The sequence below is a fragment of the Miscanthus floridulus genome, chromosome 6, assembly GCF_019320115.1.
Source record: "Miscanthus floridulus cultivar M001 chromosome 6, ASM1932011v1, whole genome shotgun sequence".
In the NCBI taxonomy this organism is placed as follows: domain Eukaryota; kingdom Viridiplantae; phylum Streptophyta; class Magnoliopsida; order Poales; family Poaceae; genus Miscanthus; species Miscanthus floridulus.
This window is the reverse complement of record NC_089585.1, coordinates 25,857,501-25,876,032: the sequence shown is the minus strand read 5'-3', so window position 1 is coordinate 25,876,032 and position 18,532 is coordinate 25,857,501. Positions and strand designations below refer to the sequence as shown.

General features: G+C 54.6%; 1 protein-coding gene across 1 annotated transcript; it reads left to right on the top strand.

Moving 5' to 3' along the window:
- The first annotated feature begins 1,551 nt into the window (after nt 1-1,551).
- Nucleotides 1,552-10,109, top strand: LOC136457901 (putrescine hydroxycinnamoyltransferase 1-like). Its single transcript, XM_066457909.1, has 3 exons — nt 1,552-1,637; nt 8,410-8,928; nt 9,103-10,109. The coding sequence occupies exons 2-3, from the start codon at nt 8,518-8,520 to the stop codon at nt 9,976-9,978; spliced, it is 1,287 nt and encodes a 428-aa protein (XP_066314006.1). The 5' UTR covers nt 1,552-1,637; nt 8,410-8,517; the 3' UTR covers nt 9,979-10,109.
- The last annotated feature ends 8,423 nt before the right edge of the window (nt 10,110-18,532 follow it).

Genomic DNA, 18,532 nt, shown 5'->3' with positions numbered 1-18,532 from the left:
AAAGTGCTATCGTACCGTTTTCTAAAAAAAAATTCGCCTAACTAAACGAGGCCTCGATGGCATCCCCGAGAATGAAAAGCCGTCAGGGGATGATTCAGAGCAGTAGCAAGATAGATCCAGCTTCGGCCTGCTGCAGCCTCTCAAAGACTAACGAATCTGCGTGCAGAGCTGCGATGGCTCTCATTTATGCAACCAAACGACGCAGCAGACTAGCAAAATCGTAGTCGCCATTTAGATAATTTATCTTTTGCATATGTTTTTGCTAAGGTTAGAAAAGTGGCTATAGTTTAGAGTCAGTATTTTAAGTTGCCTAATTCACCCCCCTCTTAGGCGTCACGGTCCCCTACAATGTGTAACCATATTAATTTTAGGTACTTTAATTATTTATTCATAAATATTTATCAATAGTTTTACTTTTATATATTTAATTATAGAAAATATTTATTATTATATATGTTGTTTTATGAGTCGTTCTTATCTATGGGTGTTATGTAGTTATATTTTAAATTTCTACCTGTATAATGATTTTGTTGTAATAAACTATCAATAAGAAAATACATACTTGTTATCTTTAAAATCTAGTAGATATCTGAATACGAATTCGAATTTGAAATATCTGTTTTATATTTACATCTGATAGTGGTTATGTCCGTATTCGGATTCAAATTTAAATACACTCCCTCCATCCTAAACTATAAGCCATTCCAAGAATTTTGGAGAGCCAAAGTATCTCAAGTACAAAGATTTATGACATCAAATAGATATCTATGAAAATATAATTAACGAAGAACCTAATGATACTTGGTTGGCATCATAAATGTTATTATCTTATCATATAAATTTGATCAAATTTAAGATGCTTTAACTCTCCCTATCAAAATCTGATTCTTGCGAGTCCAATCCATCCCTACATATATACTCCCACGATGGGTTGCGAGAGTCGCGATTATTGTGCTTCGTCACATGCGTGCATATGATGATGCCGTCTGCTAACATGCGCCAGCAGCCTCGGTGTCATCTCTGACACTTGCATGGCATATACAATACAAGCTCTGCTTCTGCAAGTTGCAGTTTTCACATGCTCAGGGCGTGTTTAGTTCGCGAAATAAAAATTTTTGGGTGTCACATTAGATGTTTTGGGATGTTGGAAGGGGTTTTCGGAATCCTAATAAAAAAACTAATTACATAGCGCATCTAGAAACTGCGAGACGAATTTATTAAGCCTAATTAATCCGTCATTAGCGCATGTTAGTACTGTAGCACTTATGGCTAATCATGGACTAATTAGTCTTAAAACATTCGTCTCGTGATTTCTAACCAAACTGTGCAATTAGTTTTTTTTCCGTCTATATTTAATGCTCTATGCATGTGTCGTAAGATTTGATGTGATAGTTTGAGGTGAAAATTTTTGGTAAACAGGGCCTTACTGCACTAATTCCACGCACAGGCATAATAATCCCACACATCACCTTCTCCGCTGCAAGCGATATATAAGTACTGGTCCCTCGATCTTGTACAGCAAAGTTGGCGTTTTAGAGTTCACAGCCCTGAGCCCTCCTCCTGTGCCGTCGCGCGCCCACATGCCACGGCTTCACTTAGTTGATAAAGTTGTTGGCTTCTTGCAGATCATGCCCGCAGTAAGTCCAACGCTTCACTTTAGCTACTTTGCCATGGAATATTTACCTTTCATGCATCCATCTATGCATATTTTTTTTTCTTTTTAACCTTTTTAATTAACATTTTAATAACAACAAACCCTAGAAATTATTCTCAGAAGTAACTTCTTGAGTTCTTGGACAATCTACCACATTGGCGTGTCTATCACCAACGTGACTCCCCTTCTACGACATCCTTTGGCGTGACAATATATGTAGTCCTGTTAGCATATAGCAGGAGAGGTTCCTAGGCACAAACATCCTACTCAATTACCTTTATCTCCCATGGCAACAAATTATATATCTCTAGGTTTTAATCTCTCAAAACTCAGCATATGTGTTGCATGTGGTGTAAAAAACCCATTTAATTGACTTGTAGAAGACCAAGTGCTATAGATTTATAAATATCTAATTTTAATGTAGGCCATCTATTATTGTTGCGTCATTGTTTGTAAGTGCTGATGTTTGGTGGAGCTGAATAGTAAATTTATTATAGTCATGCGTCTGACTCCGGATGGTTTGGTACTCAAAAACTTAGGATTTATACTAGTTCAGATATCGTGCCTCGCATCAATTGGTGTTGTTCACTTGTGTTTCCTGAGCTCGAAGGCCCAAAATTTACAGTAAGGGTTATAAACATATAGAAGATCGAGGGTCTTTGGAAGCATGGGGCTGTCCAAATTCACTGGGCGTCCAGAGAGTGTTTCTAGGTGTCTACAGTGTTCATAGAGCTTGAGAGAGAGCGCGCCCTGGATGCCCCTTAGAGCGGAAAAAAATCATATGCAGCCTGGCTGCGCACCTGCTCGGTGCAGACGCACGTCCGATGGAAGCCACGCGTCAGGAGGAATTCATCACGCGGCCAGCGCCAGGCGAGGAACGGCTTCACGCGGCCAGGAGCGAATTTTTTTTTTAATTTTAACACTTTTTTTATACTAATTTTAAATCTAACACCATCAAATTTTTATTTCCAAATCTAACACTTTTGGCCGCGTCTATTGCCATGGCGCGGCCAAATGCCTGTGCGGCGCCATGCATGGTGGCGCGGCGGGAGGATGACGTGGCGAAGACCGGGGGTGCTGACCGATGATGTGGCAGGATCTGCCGCGCCACTGATCTTGGCGCGGCGGTGACGCGCCATGGCTCATGGCGCAGCACTCCGCTTATTAATTCGCTGGCGGTGCAGCAGGCCTTCACGGACGTGACTGGTGAAAAAAGATGGATGGAAGTGACAAGCAGCACTGCAACATGGCACGCCTTGCACGATGAGCGGTGAGCCATGACAGTTGACACGGACATCGGCCGTCTCCCACTGCGCGGCCATCTCGTCTCGTTCTCGTCTCGTCTCCCTCGACACTCCACAGACCATAGGCACAAGGAGTCAGGCACACACACGGCCTGGGCGCCTGGGTGGCTTTGCACTTACACGGCACTCGGCACAGGCCAAGGCGAGTGTTCAGAGTACGTGCTCCTCCTGGCAGGTAGTCTGGCAGATGAGACGTGATGTGACTACATGTTTCGTACTGGCACCTCTTACACGCTGCACAGTGACTTTACTGTAGGTTGGGTGCCCTCGACGTGTCCCGTCTCCAAGCCCACCGTGGACGTCTCGTCGTGGGCCCGTGGGTAAAATCTCAGCACCATAGCATGCACCTCGGGCAACCACTAATATATGTTTTAGAATACGTATTATTCATTTCTTAATTACTCCCTCCGTTTCACATGGAAGAATGCACTTCAGGTTTTTCAAAGAGTAAAAAAAAACCTAAATTTAATATGCAAAGATATATTAATATTTATGATACAAAATAAGTATCATTACGATACCTAAATTTACGATACAAAATAAATATATTTCATAATTAATCTAATGATACTTATTTTGTATCGTAAATATTAGTATATCTTTGTATATTAAATTTAGGTTTTTTTATCCTTTGAAAAACCTGAAGTGCATTCTTCCATGTGAAACGGAGGGAGTAATTAAGAAATGAATAATACGTATTCTAAAACATATATTAGTGGTTGCCCGAGGTGCATGCTATGGTGTTGAGATTTTACCCACGGGCCCACGGCGAGACGTCCACGGTGGGCTTGGAGACGGGACACGTCGAGGGCACCCAACCTACAGTAAAGTCAATGTGCAACGTGTAAGAGGTGCTAGTACGAAACCTGTAGTCACGTCACGTCTCATCTGCCTGCCAGGAGGAGCACGTACTCTGAACACTCGCCCTGACCTGTGCCGAGTGCCGTGCAAGTGCAAAGCCACCCAGGCGCCCAGGCCGTGTGTGTGCCTGACTCCCTGTATCTGTGGTCTGTGGAGTGTTGAGGGAGACGAGACGAGACGGCCGCGCAGTGGGAGATGGCCAGTGTCCGTGTCAACTGTCATGTGTCATGGCTCACCGCTCACCGTGCAAGGCGTGTTGTGCTGCTTGTCACTTCCATCCATCTTCTTCTCACCAGTCACGTCCGCGGCACCGCCGGCGAATTAATAAGCGGACTGCCGCGCCATGCGCCGTGGCGCGTCACCGCCGCGCCAAGATCGGTGGCGCGTCACACCCTGCCACGTCATCGGTCAGCGTCCCCGGTCTTCGCCACGTCATCCTCCCGCCGCGCCACCATGCATGGCGCGGCATGGCAATAGGCGCGGTCAAAAGTGTTAGATTTGGAAATTTTTTTTGATGGTGTTAGATTTAAAATTAGTTTGCAAAAAGTGTTAAAATTAAAAAAAAAATCCCAGAGCAAGCCGAGGCAATTGATCCAGCGGCTGCTGTGGGATCGAAAGACACGTGTCAACATCTAACCAGATGTCTGCATGCTGCCTCCGTACAGCCGGTCTGCATCCCTTAGAGCAAGCCCAACAAGGGGCGTATCGCCCGACAGGTCAGCACTGGGCATGAGCTTGAAGGGAGAGAAGAGGAGAGAGAAGGGCCCTTGGCGCTAGATGTGTCGATCAGCTCGTCACTTGTTCCAAGAAAAGAAGCAGCTTTATAGTTGGGTAGAAGATGAGGTGGTGCAAAATTACTGGACAATAGAAGTTCATCAGTATAAAATTAGGCCGGGTTTAGTTGGCGATTTTTTTGGAAAATGGTACTGTAGCACTTTCGTTGTTATTTGCAATTAGTATCCAATCATAGTCTAATTAGACTTAAAAGATTCGTCTAAACTGTGTAATTAGTTTTATTTTTTATTTATATTTAATGCTTCATGTATGCGTCCAAAGATTCGATGTGACGGGGAATCTTGAAAAATTTTGCAAAATTTTAGGAACTAAACAGTCACTTAGAATTTATAGGGAATATAAAAAAAACTGTAGAGACAAGTAAAAAGAACATTGTTGCATAACTTGTCTGTTAGTAGATGATATGTCTTGTCTTATAACCAAATGCTTGGCTTTTTTACTGTACTTGCTCTTATATAGCTTCTAGGGGGCTAGGCTGCAAAGAATATATATGGTGGGGTACTTCTTGCCAGTTCCTTTGTATGGCAGTGTCATCCATCCTTATCCATTCGACGTTGTTGGGTTGGTTGTTCTTGAGCTTGGAGCAGAATATGTGGAGATCATGGCCCTCATATCAGATGTGGGCTTTGATAGCGGCAGGGCAGGTGTGACCTATCCCTGTCTTACTGTTTCTCGTATGGGGATACACAGGGGAGAGTGTGCACTGTCTTGTGCCAGGCATGGGGGGCACTCTCGGGTACTAAGATATTACGCTGAGGTGACAACTCTGTACAATCAACCTTTGACACTTCGGGGGAAGCAAAGACCACTCGAGTTCCCTGTGGTAAACAAACCCCCCCCCCCCCCCCCCCCCCCCCCCCCACACACACACACACACCCCACAATTGTGCCATCAGTTGGTTATTCATTGAGTTTCGCTGAAATTTGGCTTATGATGCTGCTTATGCTGAAGAACATTGTTTGTTCGCTAAAAATACTGCTAAGAACAAAGTAGTGCTGATGAACACGAAGTCAATGTTGAATCGGGTCAACTGATATGCTTGAGCTTGGCGCGACAAAGCTCCTACCAACCCTTTGAATTGCATTTCCTTACCACTCAATAAATTAGTTATATATTGGAATCGAAGTTCTATAAAACTCAACACGCTGGCTATGGATCTCGGGCCTCTTCAACTGGTGGCGCGGCGAACCCTGCCCCCCCTGCCATCGCCAACACGCGTGGCCTCCACCGGCGCCGGGGCAGTTCACGTCGATTGCTCGGCTACTACCACCAACGGCCGTTCCACCACCGCCTCTTCGACTGGTGGCGCGGCGAACCCCCCCCCCCCCCCACGCCATCTCCGACGCGCGCGGCTAACACAGGCGCCGGGGAGGCTCACGCCGACGGCTCGGCCGCTCCACAGCCGCCGCCTCCCGTGAAGCCAGCGCCAACGCCGCCAGGGGATGACGACACCGCCACAGCCGCGCTGACGGCCGAGGGCGCCAGCTCTGGCGCTTCGCCCCCTCCGCCGCTGGGGCTGGATGCCAGCAACACCGCCGCGGCCTCGCCCGGGCCTCGGGGTTCCGTCAAGATGTCGCTGGACGCCTCAAGCTCCTCCCTCTTGCCGGCCGCGGCACCGTTCTTCCCCGGATGCTCCTCGGGGGGGGGGGCGTTCGAAGAGCCGGCGGTGGGCGGACGACGACGACGAGGAGACCGATGACGACCACCCCGCGACATACCTGGAGGCCGCCCGTCGCCCGGCGAAGCCGACCTTAGCGCCCCCCGTGCGCCCCCAGACTCGTTCAGCCATAGTTTTGGGGCGCCGCGGAGCGGGGCCTTTGCACGGCCGTGCTGGTGCTGAACGGGGCCGTCAGGGACATGGCCGTTGGCAGACGAAGCGCAGCCGGCCACGCCCTCAGCTGGTGAACGGCTTGCCTGTGCGGCCGGTGGATGGCCGTGTCCCTGCCCGCCAATGCCTCGGCCACCGTGGACGGGTCTCCGCCCCCAACACCGATGGGTGGCATGAGATTCTCCCCAGCAGGTCATAGAATCTGCTGCGGCCTCGACCAAGCCTCGCCCTAGCCAGGAGCAACTTTCGCAGGTCAAGAAGATCCCGGCACAGCTTCTCAACAGATGCTTCAACTGTCTCTCCCACTAGCACCGAGTAGCGACTTGTCGGTTGCCGCAGCGTTGCCTGCGCTGTCGCAGTTTCGGGCACCTCATCAAGGACTGCAGGCGAAGGACTGCTTCGACCGCGGCGGCAGCGGGTGCCAACCTGCCACGGTGCTCTGCTCGCGACGACCCTACGTCCTCCCAGCAAGCGCCGCGCGGCGGTGCGAAGGGTGCCGCACCGGGGGCATTGATGGCCGCCGATGGGGGACGACGACGACGTCGGCGACGCAAGACTAAGTTGAAGGTGATCGGCACGGGTGCGCCTGAAGACCACGCCGACAACGCCACTACTTCTACTGCTGCACTAAGCTTCCCCGAGCCAGATCCGGTGGCGCTGGCGTTGTACATGAGTGCGGGGCCTCCAGCATTGGTCATCATTTTTGACCCGATGCTGGAGGAGCTCGCCGCCTCGCTCGTCGTGAGCCGGCCAAGGAGAGCACCAACACCTGAGTGTCTGCCTACTACGACAGCCCCTCGGGAGTTTGAAGCACCAGTGGCGGACACCGGTTCCCTGACGACAGCTGCTCAGTGGACGACTGACTTGTATCTGATGTCGCCAGTGCAGGGGCCGCCACAGCTCATGCCACCATGAGCGGGAGCACCCAGCGCCGCAGAGGGCTGCACCACCCCCAGCGACGCGACGCCCACACCACGTGAAGCTGCCCGACGTCTCGCACGATTCACTGAGGAGGTGCAGCTCGAGCGAATGCCGCCATTAATCGCCAGCCCACCCAGGCAGAAGGTGCCGACCATGAGGCAACCCACGCCAAAACGGAGCAGACGGATTGCCGCTCAGCCGCTGGCGCACATTCCGATCTCCAAGCGGGGCGAGGTGCTCCTCATGCGGAGGATGGGCTTTGCACCGCCGATAGGTCCAATCTCATCCGCGTCCAAGGGAGCTTACGATGAGTTTTTCGCAAGGAACTGGACGTCGAGCGAAGTGGAAGCACTGGACGCGCGGTTCCCGGCGAGCAATGCTACGACTGGTACAAGACTCTTCTCGGACGACGGAGCAGAGTCGCGCGGTCGCTAGCGGAGACGCCCAGCTCCGTAGGTTACTGCGCTGCTCGTAGTTCGGTTGTTACTTTTATGTAAAATCGAAGTTTGAAACAGTCTACTAGGATGATCCAGTCACAACTGTAAGACCTCCTAGGACGCTCATTAGAAGCGTGTCGTATGTTTGGCTTAAACTCTCCTTAATTACAATGATACGCAAATCTTTTGCGTATTCGAGAAAAAAAATAAAACTCAACATACGTGCCATACAGAGTGTAAATGTTTCGTTCTTATAACAAGCACAAGACCAAGTTCGTTTTGAGTTGCTAACGAACTTCAACGTAGAACTATCTCGTCATGCCAAAGAGAATGGTATGGGGGAGCCAACTTTGGTGGTGCCCCACCAGTGTGGCTGCTGTGCCAATGCTATGGCATAGCAACGTGGTCTTATCAACTATCGTTTCAGAAGAAACTGGCGTGGATAAAAGGGTACGGTTAGATAAGTTTTTGGTATGTTATTTTTAATATATTAATTAAAAATGTGTTAAAATATAACAAGTTCCATGCCTAGGAAATTCTACTATATATATTCAGGAGATGGCAGTGTTCGTTTGTGATCTAGAGCATGCACTTTGTGTCCCTTGCAGCGCTGCAGCTAATAATAACATCCTGGTGCTGATTGGTCCGGATCAAGTAATCAGTCAACCCCCAAAAAATCAAGTAATCAGTCGGTGCGTAAGAAGAAATTGAAGCCAATGGATTCCGCGGTGCAAGTTCTAGAGTCGTCATTTGTGTCACCGAGCGAGCCGACACCGATGAAGGGGCTCTGGCTCTCTTCCCTGGACCTGGAGCAGGCCACCAGAGGCCACGTCCCAACATTCTACTTATACAGCTCCAACGATGTTGCCACGGCTGATTTTTTCAACGTGGCCAGGCTCAAGGAATCCATGGCCAAGGCCTTGGTAGCTTTCTACCCCCTTGCTGGCCGCCTTGGCATCGACAACGACGGCAGGATGGAGATCAACTGGAACGGCGAGGGCGCACTCTTTGTTGTCGCTCGCGCTAATCTCACTGTCGATGACATCAAGGAGTTGAAGCCATCGCCGGAGCTGAGGAAGCTGGTTGTTCCATGCGTTGAGCCAGCATCCGTCGTGTTGGCCGTACAGGTTCACTACTTCATTCTCTGCTTCCATGGTTTCTCATAAGTTTAGGGCATCACTTTGTATATATCAATTTGCATATGCTTAAGAAGTGCGTATTCTGCTTGACAATGCACACGTGTTCTAACCTATTCTTCTACTGTATACATATGGCATCATGTATATGTGCTTGCATTGCAGGTGACTTTCTTGAAGTGTGGAGGAGTGGCCTTAGGGACAGCTATCCACCATGTCTCCGTGGACGCCTTAAGCGCGTTCCACTTCATCCAAACATGGTCAGCCTTCGCCAAGCATGGCAATGGCGCTGTCGTGGAGCTCCCGTGCCATGACCGCACCCTCCTCTGCCCACGATCCCCACCCACCGTCCACCCTGACGCCCTCCTGACCTTCTGCCCTAAGGTCATCTTCTCCGACCCGTTGGGACCTGTTGTCGTCAAAGTCTTCACCATTTCCAGGGACCAGGTCGCCTCCCTCAAGCACCACTGCAGCGGGACGAGCACCTTCTGTGCCGTGAGCGCTCTCTTGTGGCAGTGCGCGTGCATCGCACGCCGGCTTCCGCTAGACTCCAAAGCACGCCTCACCTTCCCGGCCAACGTCCGGCGCAAGGTGAGGCCGCCCCTCCCGGACCGCTACTTCGGCAACGCGCTGTTCAAGCTCGGCGTGACCGGCGCGGTGAGGGATATCGCGACGGAGGCGCTGGGATCCGTCGCGAGCCGCATCAAGGGCGCCGTTGATCGGATGGACGACGAGCTGGTGCGGTCCGCGATCGACTACTTTGAGACGGCCGAGATTGACACCACCCGACCTTTGAGGGGCACCTTGCCGCAGACGCACCTGCAGATTGTCAGCTGGCTCGGCATGCCAGCGTACGATGCGGATTTCGGGTGGGGGAAGCCGCAGGTGATGTCGCGGGCGGAGTCCATCCGTGGCGGGGTTGTGTTCATCATGAACAACGAGGGGAAGGGGACAGCAGACGACGGTGGCGTCCGCGTGCTCGTTTGCTTGGAGGCTGCAAATATGATGGAGCTAGAACGGCTGCTTTATGCAAAGCTCTAGCCTCTAGCCAGGAGGAGTCAGGTACTTAATGGGGCAAGATGGTTTACGGAGCATGCTCACTTTCTGAGGTGTGGTAATAATAAAAGTTTGGAGACAAGTGGCCAATTCTATACTACCCTATGTACTTTTTCAGAAATATTTCCACGACATTTTCAATTTATGTAATGTAAGGGCCGCCTATGGCCAATTATGCAAGACTTATATCTGTGTAAGACTGTCATTTAAGAAAACAAAAAAATGTATGATTTGTGATATTATCTGTTATATTATGTTAAAAGGAGCTCCCACATTCGTCGAGAGGGTCTAGAAATTACTAGATTAATCAAAAGAACAAAGAAAAAAGTATGCATAGTTGGATTTTATGATGATGATGATCTAATGATCTATATTTCAACCAAAGAGTCTATACCCAAAATGATAAAAAAAAGGAATATACATCGTTGGAATGTGATCTAATGGCCTGGATTAAACAAAAAAAAATCCAAACCGGATACAAGTTAATACTGAAGAATACATACTAGTACAAGTTAATCTATATATATATCTATATATACTTAACGTCATCTATATATGTCCATGCAGCCCGAGGCACGGCGGCCCAATCCGAAGCCCGCAAATTTGGCCCGACACGAGCATGGCCCGGCCCAGTGTAGCAGGCCGGGCCTAGGCCTTACCCCAGGCACGGCATGCCAGTCCGACACGGCCCGGCCTTCAACGGCCGGCCTGACAGCGGCCCGTTAAACACCCCCCCCCCCCGCCATGGCCAGCCGGCCCAGTCACAGTCGGCCCCCAACGGCTCGCCGCGGCCGCGGCCCCGCGCCCCCACCTACACCCCCTCATATAAAAGCGGGAGGCCGCAGCGCTCCCTCAGTCCCTCCCCAACCGCGAAACCCTAAATCATTTCCTGATCCCCACCCGTTGCGCCACTCTCTCGTCTCGCTCTTGCCTCGCGCATCGTGGTCTCCTCTGCAGCTCTGGTGACCCCAACTCCGATCCGCCTGCCGGCGGCGACGACGCTCCCTTAGTCCCTTCCCTCACCCCAAAACCCTAAATCATTTCCTGATTTCCCCACCCACCGCGCCGCTCTCTCGTCTCGCTCTCGCCTTGTGCATCGCGGTCTCCTCTGCAGCTCCGGTGACCCCGACTCCGATCCGCCTGCCGCCGGCGACGACGCTCCCTTCTCCTCCTCCCTGACCCTGATCCCCTCCCTCTCTGCCTCTCCCTTCTCCCTCTCCCTCTCTCCCCTCTAGATCTCAGTGATTATGTGAGTTCGTGTCCCCGTCTGTCCCTCCTCTACCGCTCGTCGTCATTGCTAATCGATGTGTCATCTTCCTCTGGGTGGCCCTCGTCTTCTCTTTCTCTGGCACCGGGCTTCGGTTGCGCAGGTATGAACCCTAACCCTAACCCTTCTTCTTCTCTTTGCGTAGGTCGGTAGCCGATGCGTCATCCTCTAGATGTGGCATAGAGCCACCAAGGCGGCCCCGCGCACTGTTGAGGAATGGAGCTAGAGAGGACGACGACGAGGGTGCCATGGCTGAAGATGATGTTGTCTTGCCACCAGGCCTAGCCCCCGAGGGCGAGGACGACGACGACACCCGTGAGGACGCTGTTGCGTTGTTCGGTATTGTCGGATAGCGCGAGAAGGGGTACCCTAAGCAAGAACCAAAAAACGACTGCTTAGACTTCGTAAAGATCGAAACCAGCTAACAATCGTTGGCCTCGGGCGACCTCTCACCAAAGGCCTCGGCCAATTCTCCGTATCGCTCGAGGCCCCCTCACTGCTGGCCTCGGGCGATCCCCCACCGAAGGCCTCGGCCGACCCCCTCTCGTTGCAGGCCTCGGTCGGGTCGCCGACCCTCCACCTCGCGCGAAGCGGGCTCGGCAACACTCCGCTGCCTCTTCCTTCACCTGTCCCTCTGACCAAACGTCGTGTCGCATTAACTCAGCCAACTGCTGCCACTGACATCGGCCGCATGCTCGGCACAGTACAGCGGAATGGCCGATGGGACGAGGGGCGGGACTGGACAGGGGTTACCCGCCACTGTGCCCACCGCTATGCACATGGTTGACGCTCATGCCTCACTGTGCTGCCAACTCCTGCTCCGAGAACAACGCGGCATGGGGAGCCATGAGCGGGATACTGTGGCCTCGGAATTGGTACCCAGGACCAATAATTCCCTCCAAAGCCTCGGCAGTTTGCTTCAGGGGCTCGGCAGCCTGGGGATCCATGTCCGCCGAGCCCCCATGATGGCTCGGCCTTGGCATCTGCAGAGCCTCGGCCCCCTACGACGTCATCGCACGATGACCGGCACGTCGCCCGCCATGCCCTGCCTCAAGCTATACTGGAGCCCCACGACGTACAAGATCAAGTATGACCAGCGCGTCACTTCTGCACGACAAGGACGGGGCCACTCCATCGACCATACCACAACAGTGGCTGGCTACAGGGCTCGGACACGCCATCCCCACTTATCGGACGCTATGTAGCAACATATGTACGTCCTGGTTCTCCCTTAGAGTATAAAAGGGAGGGGCTGAGGCCATTTCTAGGGGCGAGGAGAACAACGAGCAGAAAGAGGAACTCACCAATAGAACCGCACACTTCTACGCTGCTTGAGAACAACGCCTCAAGCAGCCCGCACGACCCCTAGCCGAGACCTAGGGCTAGCTCCCTCTCTCACCTAGCTTGTAACCCCCTACTACGAGCACTCCGGTGCAAGGAATACAAGATCGATCTCTCAGACTAGACGTAGGGCGTTGATTGCCCGAACCAGTATAAACCTTGTGTCTCTTTGCATCACCATCGGGGATTAGGGGCACGCAGCACAAATTCACTCGTTGGTTAAGGACCCCCCCCCGGTCCGAAACATCGACAGTTGGCGTGCCAGGTAGGGCTCGCTGCGTGTTAGCTTCATCGTCCCAGCAAGTTCCGGATGGCAGACCCCGTACGACTATTACGTCTCGGCACGGTGGTATGGTTCGGGAGCCTAGAGTTCATGTCTCTAGGATGTGGATACGATATGGTACTCCTCGCACCCCGAGCTCCACAGCCCGATGACGTTACCACAGACCCGTGGCCTAGGCGCAGGCAGCGTCCGGGCCACGGCTCCCGTAGCACTCGCTAGGCGCGACGCGAGCAGGAACGCTCCGACGCCACGCAAGCTTAGGGCGACGCACCGCGCTCCGCCGGTATCCCTTGCCTAGCTGTTGGTGCAGAGTCCCTGGTCGGGGACTTATCTAACCTGAGCTTGGGCAAGGAAAAGATTCCGGCGACACACGGCGACGCCTCGTCATCAAGCTCTGTCCCGCCACCTCCTGAGGGGCCAGCCCCGGTGGAGCGGCGCCCGGCAGTAGCACCATCCCCGTACCCCTTTGGGTTGATAAACGCCATCGCCGCCTTCGCTTCCGCCTACGCTTCCAAGCACGCAGAGCCCTCAGAACTCCACCAACGTTTTGCTCTCGACTTCTCCCCCGCAACATCGGCGCACGCCCACACCGACTCCTCAGAAGAAGACGAGACGTGGGCTGGAGCAGACTTCTCTAGTCTTTGTGACCCCGAAGCCATGCGCCGCTTCATGACTGCAAGCGACTACTGCTTCGGCTACTCCGACTCCGACAACGAAGGGACTTACGATCCATGTCGTGAGTGCTTCCACGTCGGGCTCGGGATGCCAAGGGTGGGCGAAGAGGACGAGAGGACAGGCAACCCTTCCCCGCCCCGGCCAGGGGCGGGCGATGCCACACCTCCACGTCTCGAAGCCCCGACAGCACGGAACGAGAATCTCGTCCGCGGGGAGCATCGACGCCCAGACCTGGAGCAGCTCCACGAGCTTTAAGCCAAGGTCGAACAAGACCGACTCCTCCTGCAACAGCTTCGGGACACTCTCGAGCAGGAGCAGCAAGGGCGCGGTGAGGGCGGAGGAGCCCTGACGGAGGGCCCGCGACGTCCATCACCGCATCAACTGACAACGAGGGGGGTGAGCCACCCCCAATCTTTAATCGCGCTAGCCAGAATGTCACAGCAGTTGTGATGCTGGTCCGAGCAATGCCCGAGCCCTCCACCACCGAGGGGCGATGGGTCCGCGGAGAGCTCCGCGACCTCCTCGAGACTGCTGCGGTGCAGCAGGCCGAAAGTTCCACCTCCCGCCAGCGCGGAGGCACTTCGGAGCAACCCACGGCGCAACCTCGCCGGGGCCAGGGTGCCTCGGTCCGTCCCGAGCCCGCTCGCGCGCCGACGGCCAACGGGGCCCCCTCGGTGCGCGATCGACCTAGAGACCAACGCGAGGCACAAGGCGACCACGAAGTAGTTGGCAGGCGACGGCGCCACGACGACGGAGCTGGCCGGGGCTACCACCCACACCAAGGCGGCCGCTACGACAGCGAAGAGGACCGCAGTCCTTCTCCCGAGCCACCTGGCCCTCGGGTCTTTAGTAGAGCCATCCGCAACGCTCACTTCCCAGCCCGGTTCCGGCAACCTGCCAACCTCACAAAGTATAGCGGCGAGACGAACCCCGAGCTATGGCTAGCCGATTATCGCCTGGCTTGTCAGCTAGGTGGTGCGGACGATGACCTGCTCATCACCCGCAACCTCCCTTTGTTCTTGTCAGACTCAGCGAGAGCCTGGCTCGAACACCTTCCCCCCTAGCCCCCGAGCCGAGCCACGGGATTCACATCGTTCTTCCTGGTCTATGGAGCCAAGGCCATCCTCCCCACTGACTTAGAATACGGTTCCCCGAGGCTACAGGCATACAACGAGCAAAGCAACCGCACTACCCGCGAAGACGCCCTTGACCAACTGGAGGAGGCCCGAGACATCGCGCTGCTACACTCAGCCAGGTACCAGCAAGCCCTACGACGCTACCAAGCCCGGCGCGTCCGAAGCCGAGACCTGAAGGTGGGTGACCTGGTGCTGAGGCTAAGGCAGAGCAACAAGGGCCACCACAAGCTGACCCCACCCTGGGAAGGGCCATACATCGTCGCTCAAGTACTGAAGCTCGGGACCTACAAGTTAGCCAACGAGAAGGGCAAAGTCCTCACCAACGCTTGGAACATAGAACAGCTACGTCGCTTCTACCCTTAAATTTCCGAGCATTGTATATTTTGTTTCTCGAAATACATTAAAGAAGCATCTTTAGTTGTTCTAATTTTTCGAGAAACCCCCATCAAGGGGAACCTGTCCCGTACCAGGACAAGTCGATTACAAAAAAAACCTAAGGACCAGAGGTTCACCTCAAGAGCAAAAGGCTGGCCGAGCTGAGAGACAAGCCTACGCCTCCGGGCTACGGCAACTCCCTCACCACCTTTCACTCGAGAGGCAGCCCAGGCTCTGAGGGGGTTTTTTCAAAAGGACTTGTCTAGAAATCGGAACAGAAGGTAAAACGCTTTACGATAACGCTTCAAGGGAGACTCGGCCATGCCTCCGCATGGCCGAACCTCCCTCGGGGGCTAGGGGGGAACCCCCCTAAGTCCCAGACACCATTTCTTAATCGATTTTCAGTTAAATCCCTATGCCAAACTCTCTCTAGCGCGCTCTAACAGATCATTTGTAAAGAACCTAAGGACCAAAAGTATGTCTCAAGGCTAAAAGGCTGGCCGAGCCGTGAGAATGACCTACGCCTCTGGGCTACGGCAACTCCCTCACCACCTTTTATCCGAGGGATGACTTAGGCTCCAAGGGAGTTTTTACAGATGATACGTTCGGAGGCGAGACAGAGGACAGAGGCTTGGAAATACAATAAAGCGATTAGAAAAAACGTATATATACAAGCACCTCACAAAGACCTCGACGGCCACAAACGTCACGATACAATAATAAATCTAACTTATTACATGGCCCCCTCGGCCCAGGTCAAGGCGCAGGGTCTCCCGCGTCGGCAGATGGCGAAGGAGGGACCACCTCCTCTTCGAATAGCTTCGCCAATGCCGTGCCGGGGCCCTCGACTGCCGCTTCTAGCTTCGTCAGCTCCTCCTCGGCCTCGACGGCATCCTCGGACAGGACATAGCCATCACTGACGCCTTCGACGTCGACGCCGGCGTAGTGCGAGGAGACGACGGCCAGGGCGCATTTGACGCCTGTGTGTAGCGCCTCTCGCAGTCACTGACGCGCTTGGCCAATCAACGCAGTCAGGCGGCTCCTAAGGGAGCTGCCCGATTGAACCCCCTCCATCTCCAGGGCCTCGCAGACGGCACGAGCTACGCTCTGCAGCACCTCGTGCTCCTCGATCTCGCGATCGAGCACTGTCTGTAGCGCGACGGAGGCCTCGGTCAACCGCGAGACCTCATCATCCAACCCTGCGCCAAAACAAGTAGAATGGGATTAAGCGTCAAAGAAAACAGGGCAAACGGGGGCATGAGGCCTGCGAGACTCACCCTTGGCCTTCTCCTTCCAGCGCTGGACCTCGACTCAAGAGGCCTCGGCTGCCCTGGAAGCCTCCTTCTCCAGTTCTGCGTCGCGACAAGAAGTCAGGTGTCGAACGCGTGAAAAGACGAATGAGACAAAGGGAACAGGACTCACCCTCGGCCTTTTCCCTCCATTTTAGGGCCTCGCCTTGGGAAGCCTCGGCCGCCTTGGTGGCATCTGCTAAGGCACCTTTCGTCAGCTCGTGCGCCTGCTGCTCCGCACCCAGCTGCCCGGCGGTGGCTATGGCGGTGGCCCTCACTTCTTCCGCCCGGGAGTTGGAGGCGTCTCGCTCGTTGGCCACCTGGGCCAGTTCCTCCTCCAGCTCCTTGACCCGTGCCGCCAAAGGGGTGACCTACCCCTGAGCCGTGGCTGCCTCAACCTCCCGGTTGTCATAGCGAAGACGGAGATCCTCCACCTCCACGCTCCGCATCGACAGAAGCTCGTTAGCGTGGGCGAGCAGCTCCCTCTGCCGACAGAGCTTGTCCTAGACGCCCCTCTCCCGCCGAAGGAACAGCGACTTCCCGAAGGACCGGGCCTCGAGCTCCTGGATAGGCAGAACACAAGTTGAGCACTATGAATAAACCTGGAGAAAGACGACGTCACACGAGAAAAGGGGGATACGTACCTGCGAAACCCCGGGTAGGTCATTGGCCACGACGGACAGCGCTGTCCGCAGCGACCGCTCTGCCAGGCTACGGTACTGCTCGAGGGTGTCCCAGCGACCCCCCTCGGCCGCGTCCTCAAGTGCAAAGATGGGCTCCCCCTCGGGGTCGTCCCGGCTCCGCCACTAGACGCGCGGGTGATCCCACCTGTACGGCTCAGGCCGCACTCGCACGAGGGCCACACTTCCCTTGCCCGAAGCCGAAGCCGGTTGTTCCACGGCACTGGCCGCCCCGGCATCAGCCACCCCCTTCCCCCGGGAAGCATTGTCGGTAGGGATTGGGCGGACCTCTGCCTCCCGGGCGCTCCCTTGTACCGGAAGCACGCTCTGAATTGGCGGCAGGGTTGAGGCTTGCCTCGCCTCCATCTCCACCTTGAGGTCCGCCGCCCTCGCCGTGCTCACTCCGGCCTCCACCACTTTGGCCCTGAAGTTCCCGAGCGCCGTGATCTCCACCACCTCAGCCCCTGAGGTCCGGAGGGCCTCGGCGACCGTGGGGGCCTCGACCTCGACCTTGCCCTCGGTGGCCTCCACAGCCAAGGGGGTCTCAGCCACACCCATAGTGGCCTCGATAGCTGCAGGTGCTGCGGCCTCGTGGAGTGTAGGCTCCTCCTCCTCCTCTCGCCCCACGGCCGCCTGGGTAGCCCCTACCTGGGCGACCAACTCCTGTACCGCCACCGCCCCTGGGGCGATGGAACCCGTGCCCACCTTGAGCGCCTTGCGCGGCACAAAGGCAGGCACTTCCGCCTGACGCTTCTTGCTGAGGGCAAAATAAGGTCAGACCCGCGACCAAAACAAAAGCAGGAGATGTTAAAAGACTTCACTAGCGAAATACTCACCCCGAGCGGATGCCCAACCGCTTCTTCACCGCGTCCCTCCTCTGCAACGGCGGTGGTGGCGCGGCCCCCATATCCGCCGAGGCCGGCCAACCTTCGCTAGACTCCGGCGCTCGCTCAAACCCCCGGTGGAGCCGGCCCCGTAGCCGCCTACTCCACCTCTACCGTCGAGCCCAGCAGGCTGATGGCGCACTTTCCCAACTGCCCTCGTCTCGGGCGTATCGGCCTCGGCCACGGGGCGGGCGCTCATTTGCCCCAAGTCACCATCTCCTCCTCCTCCTTGGGATGCCGGACCACCCGCCGACGCCCCAAGAACCATCTCCCTGACGTCAGGGAGGAAGTCGAGGGGACCCCGCTCCACCTCACCACCATCGTCGCCGCTCGAATCCTCCACTGACGTCGACAGAGACGCCTCCACTAGGAGACCCTCGAGCTTCTGCTTCTGGCGACGCTTTTCCAGAGCGTCGCGCTCAATGATCTTCTTCTTACGTTTCGCCGTCTTAGCATCCTTCTTCTTCTTCTGGGCCTCCGTGTACGCCCGGTTCACCGCTCGCCGCTGTGCGTCTTCAGGGACGGGCGATGGGGAGGCTCGTATGTCCCTCATCCCCTGCAAAAAACGACGAATACAAACAAGGGCTCAGGCCAAGGAGAGGAACAAGG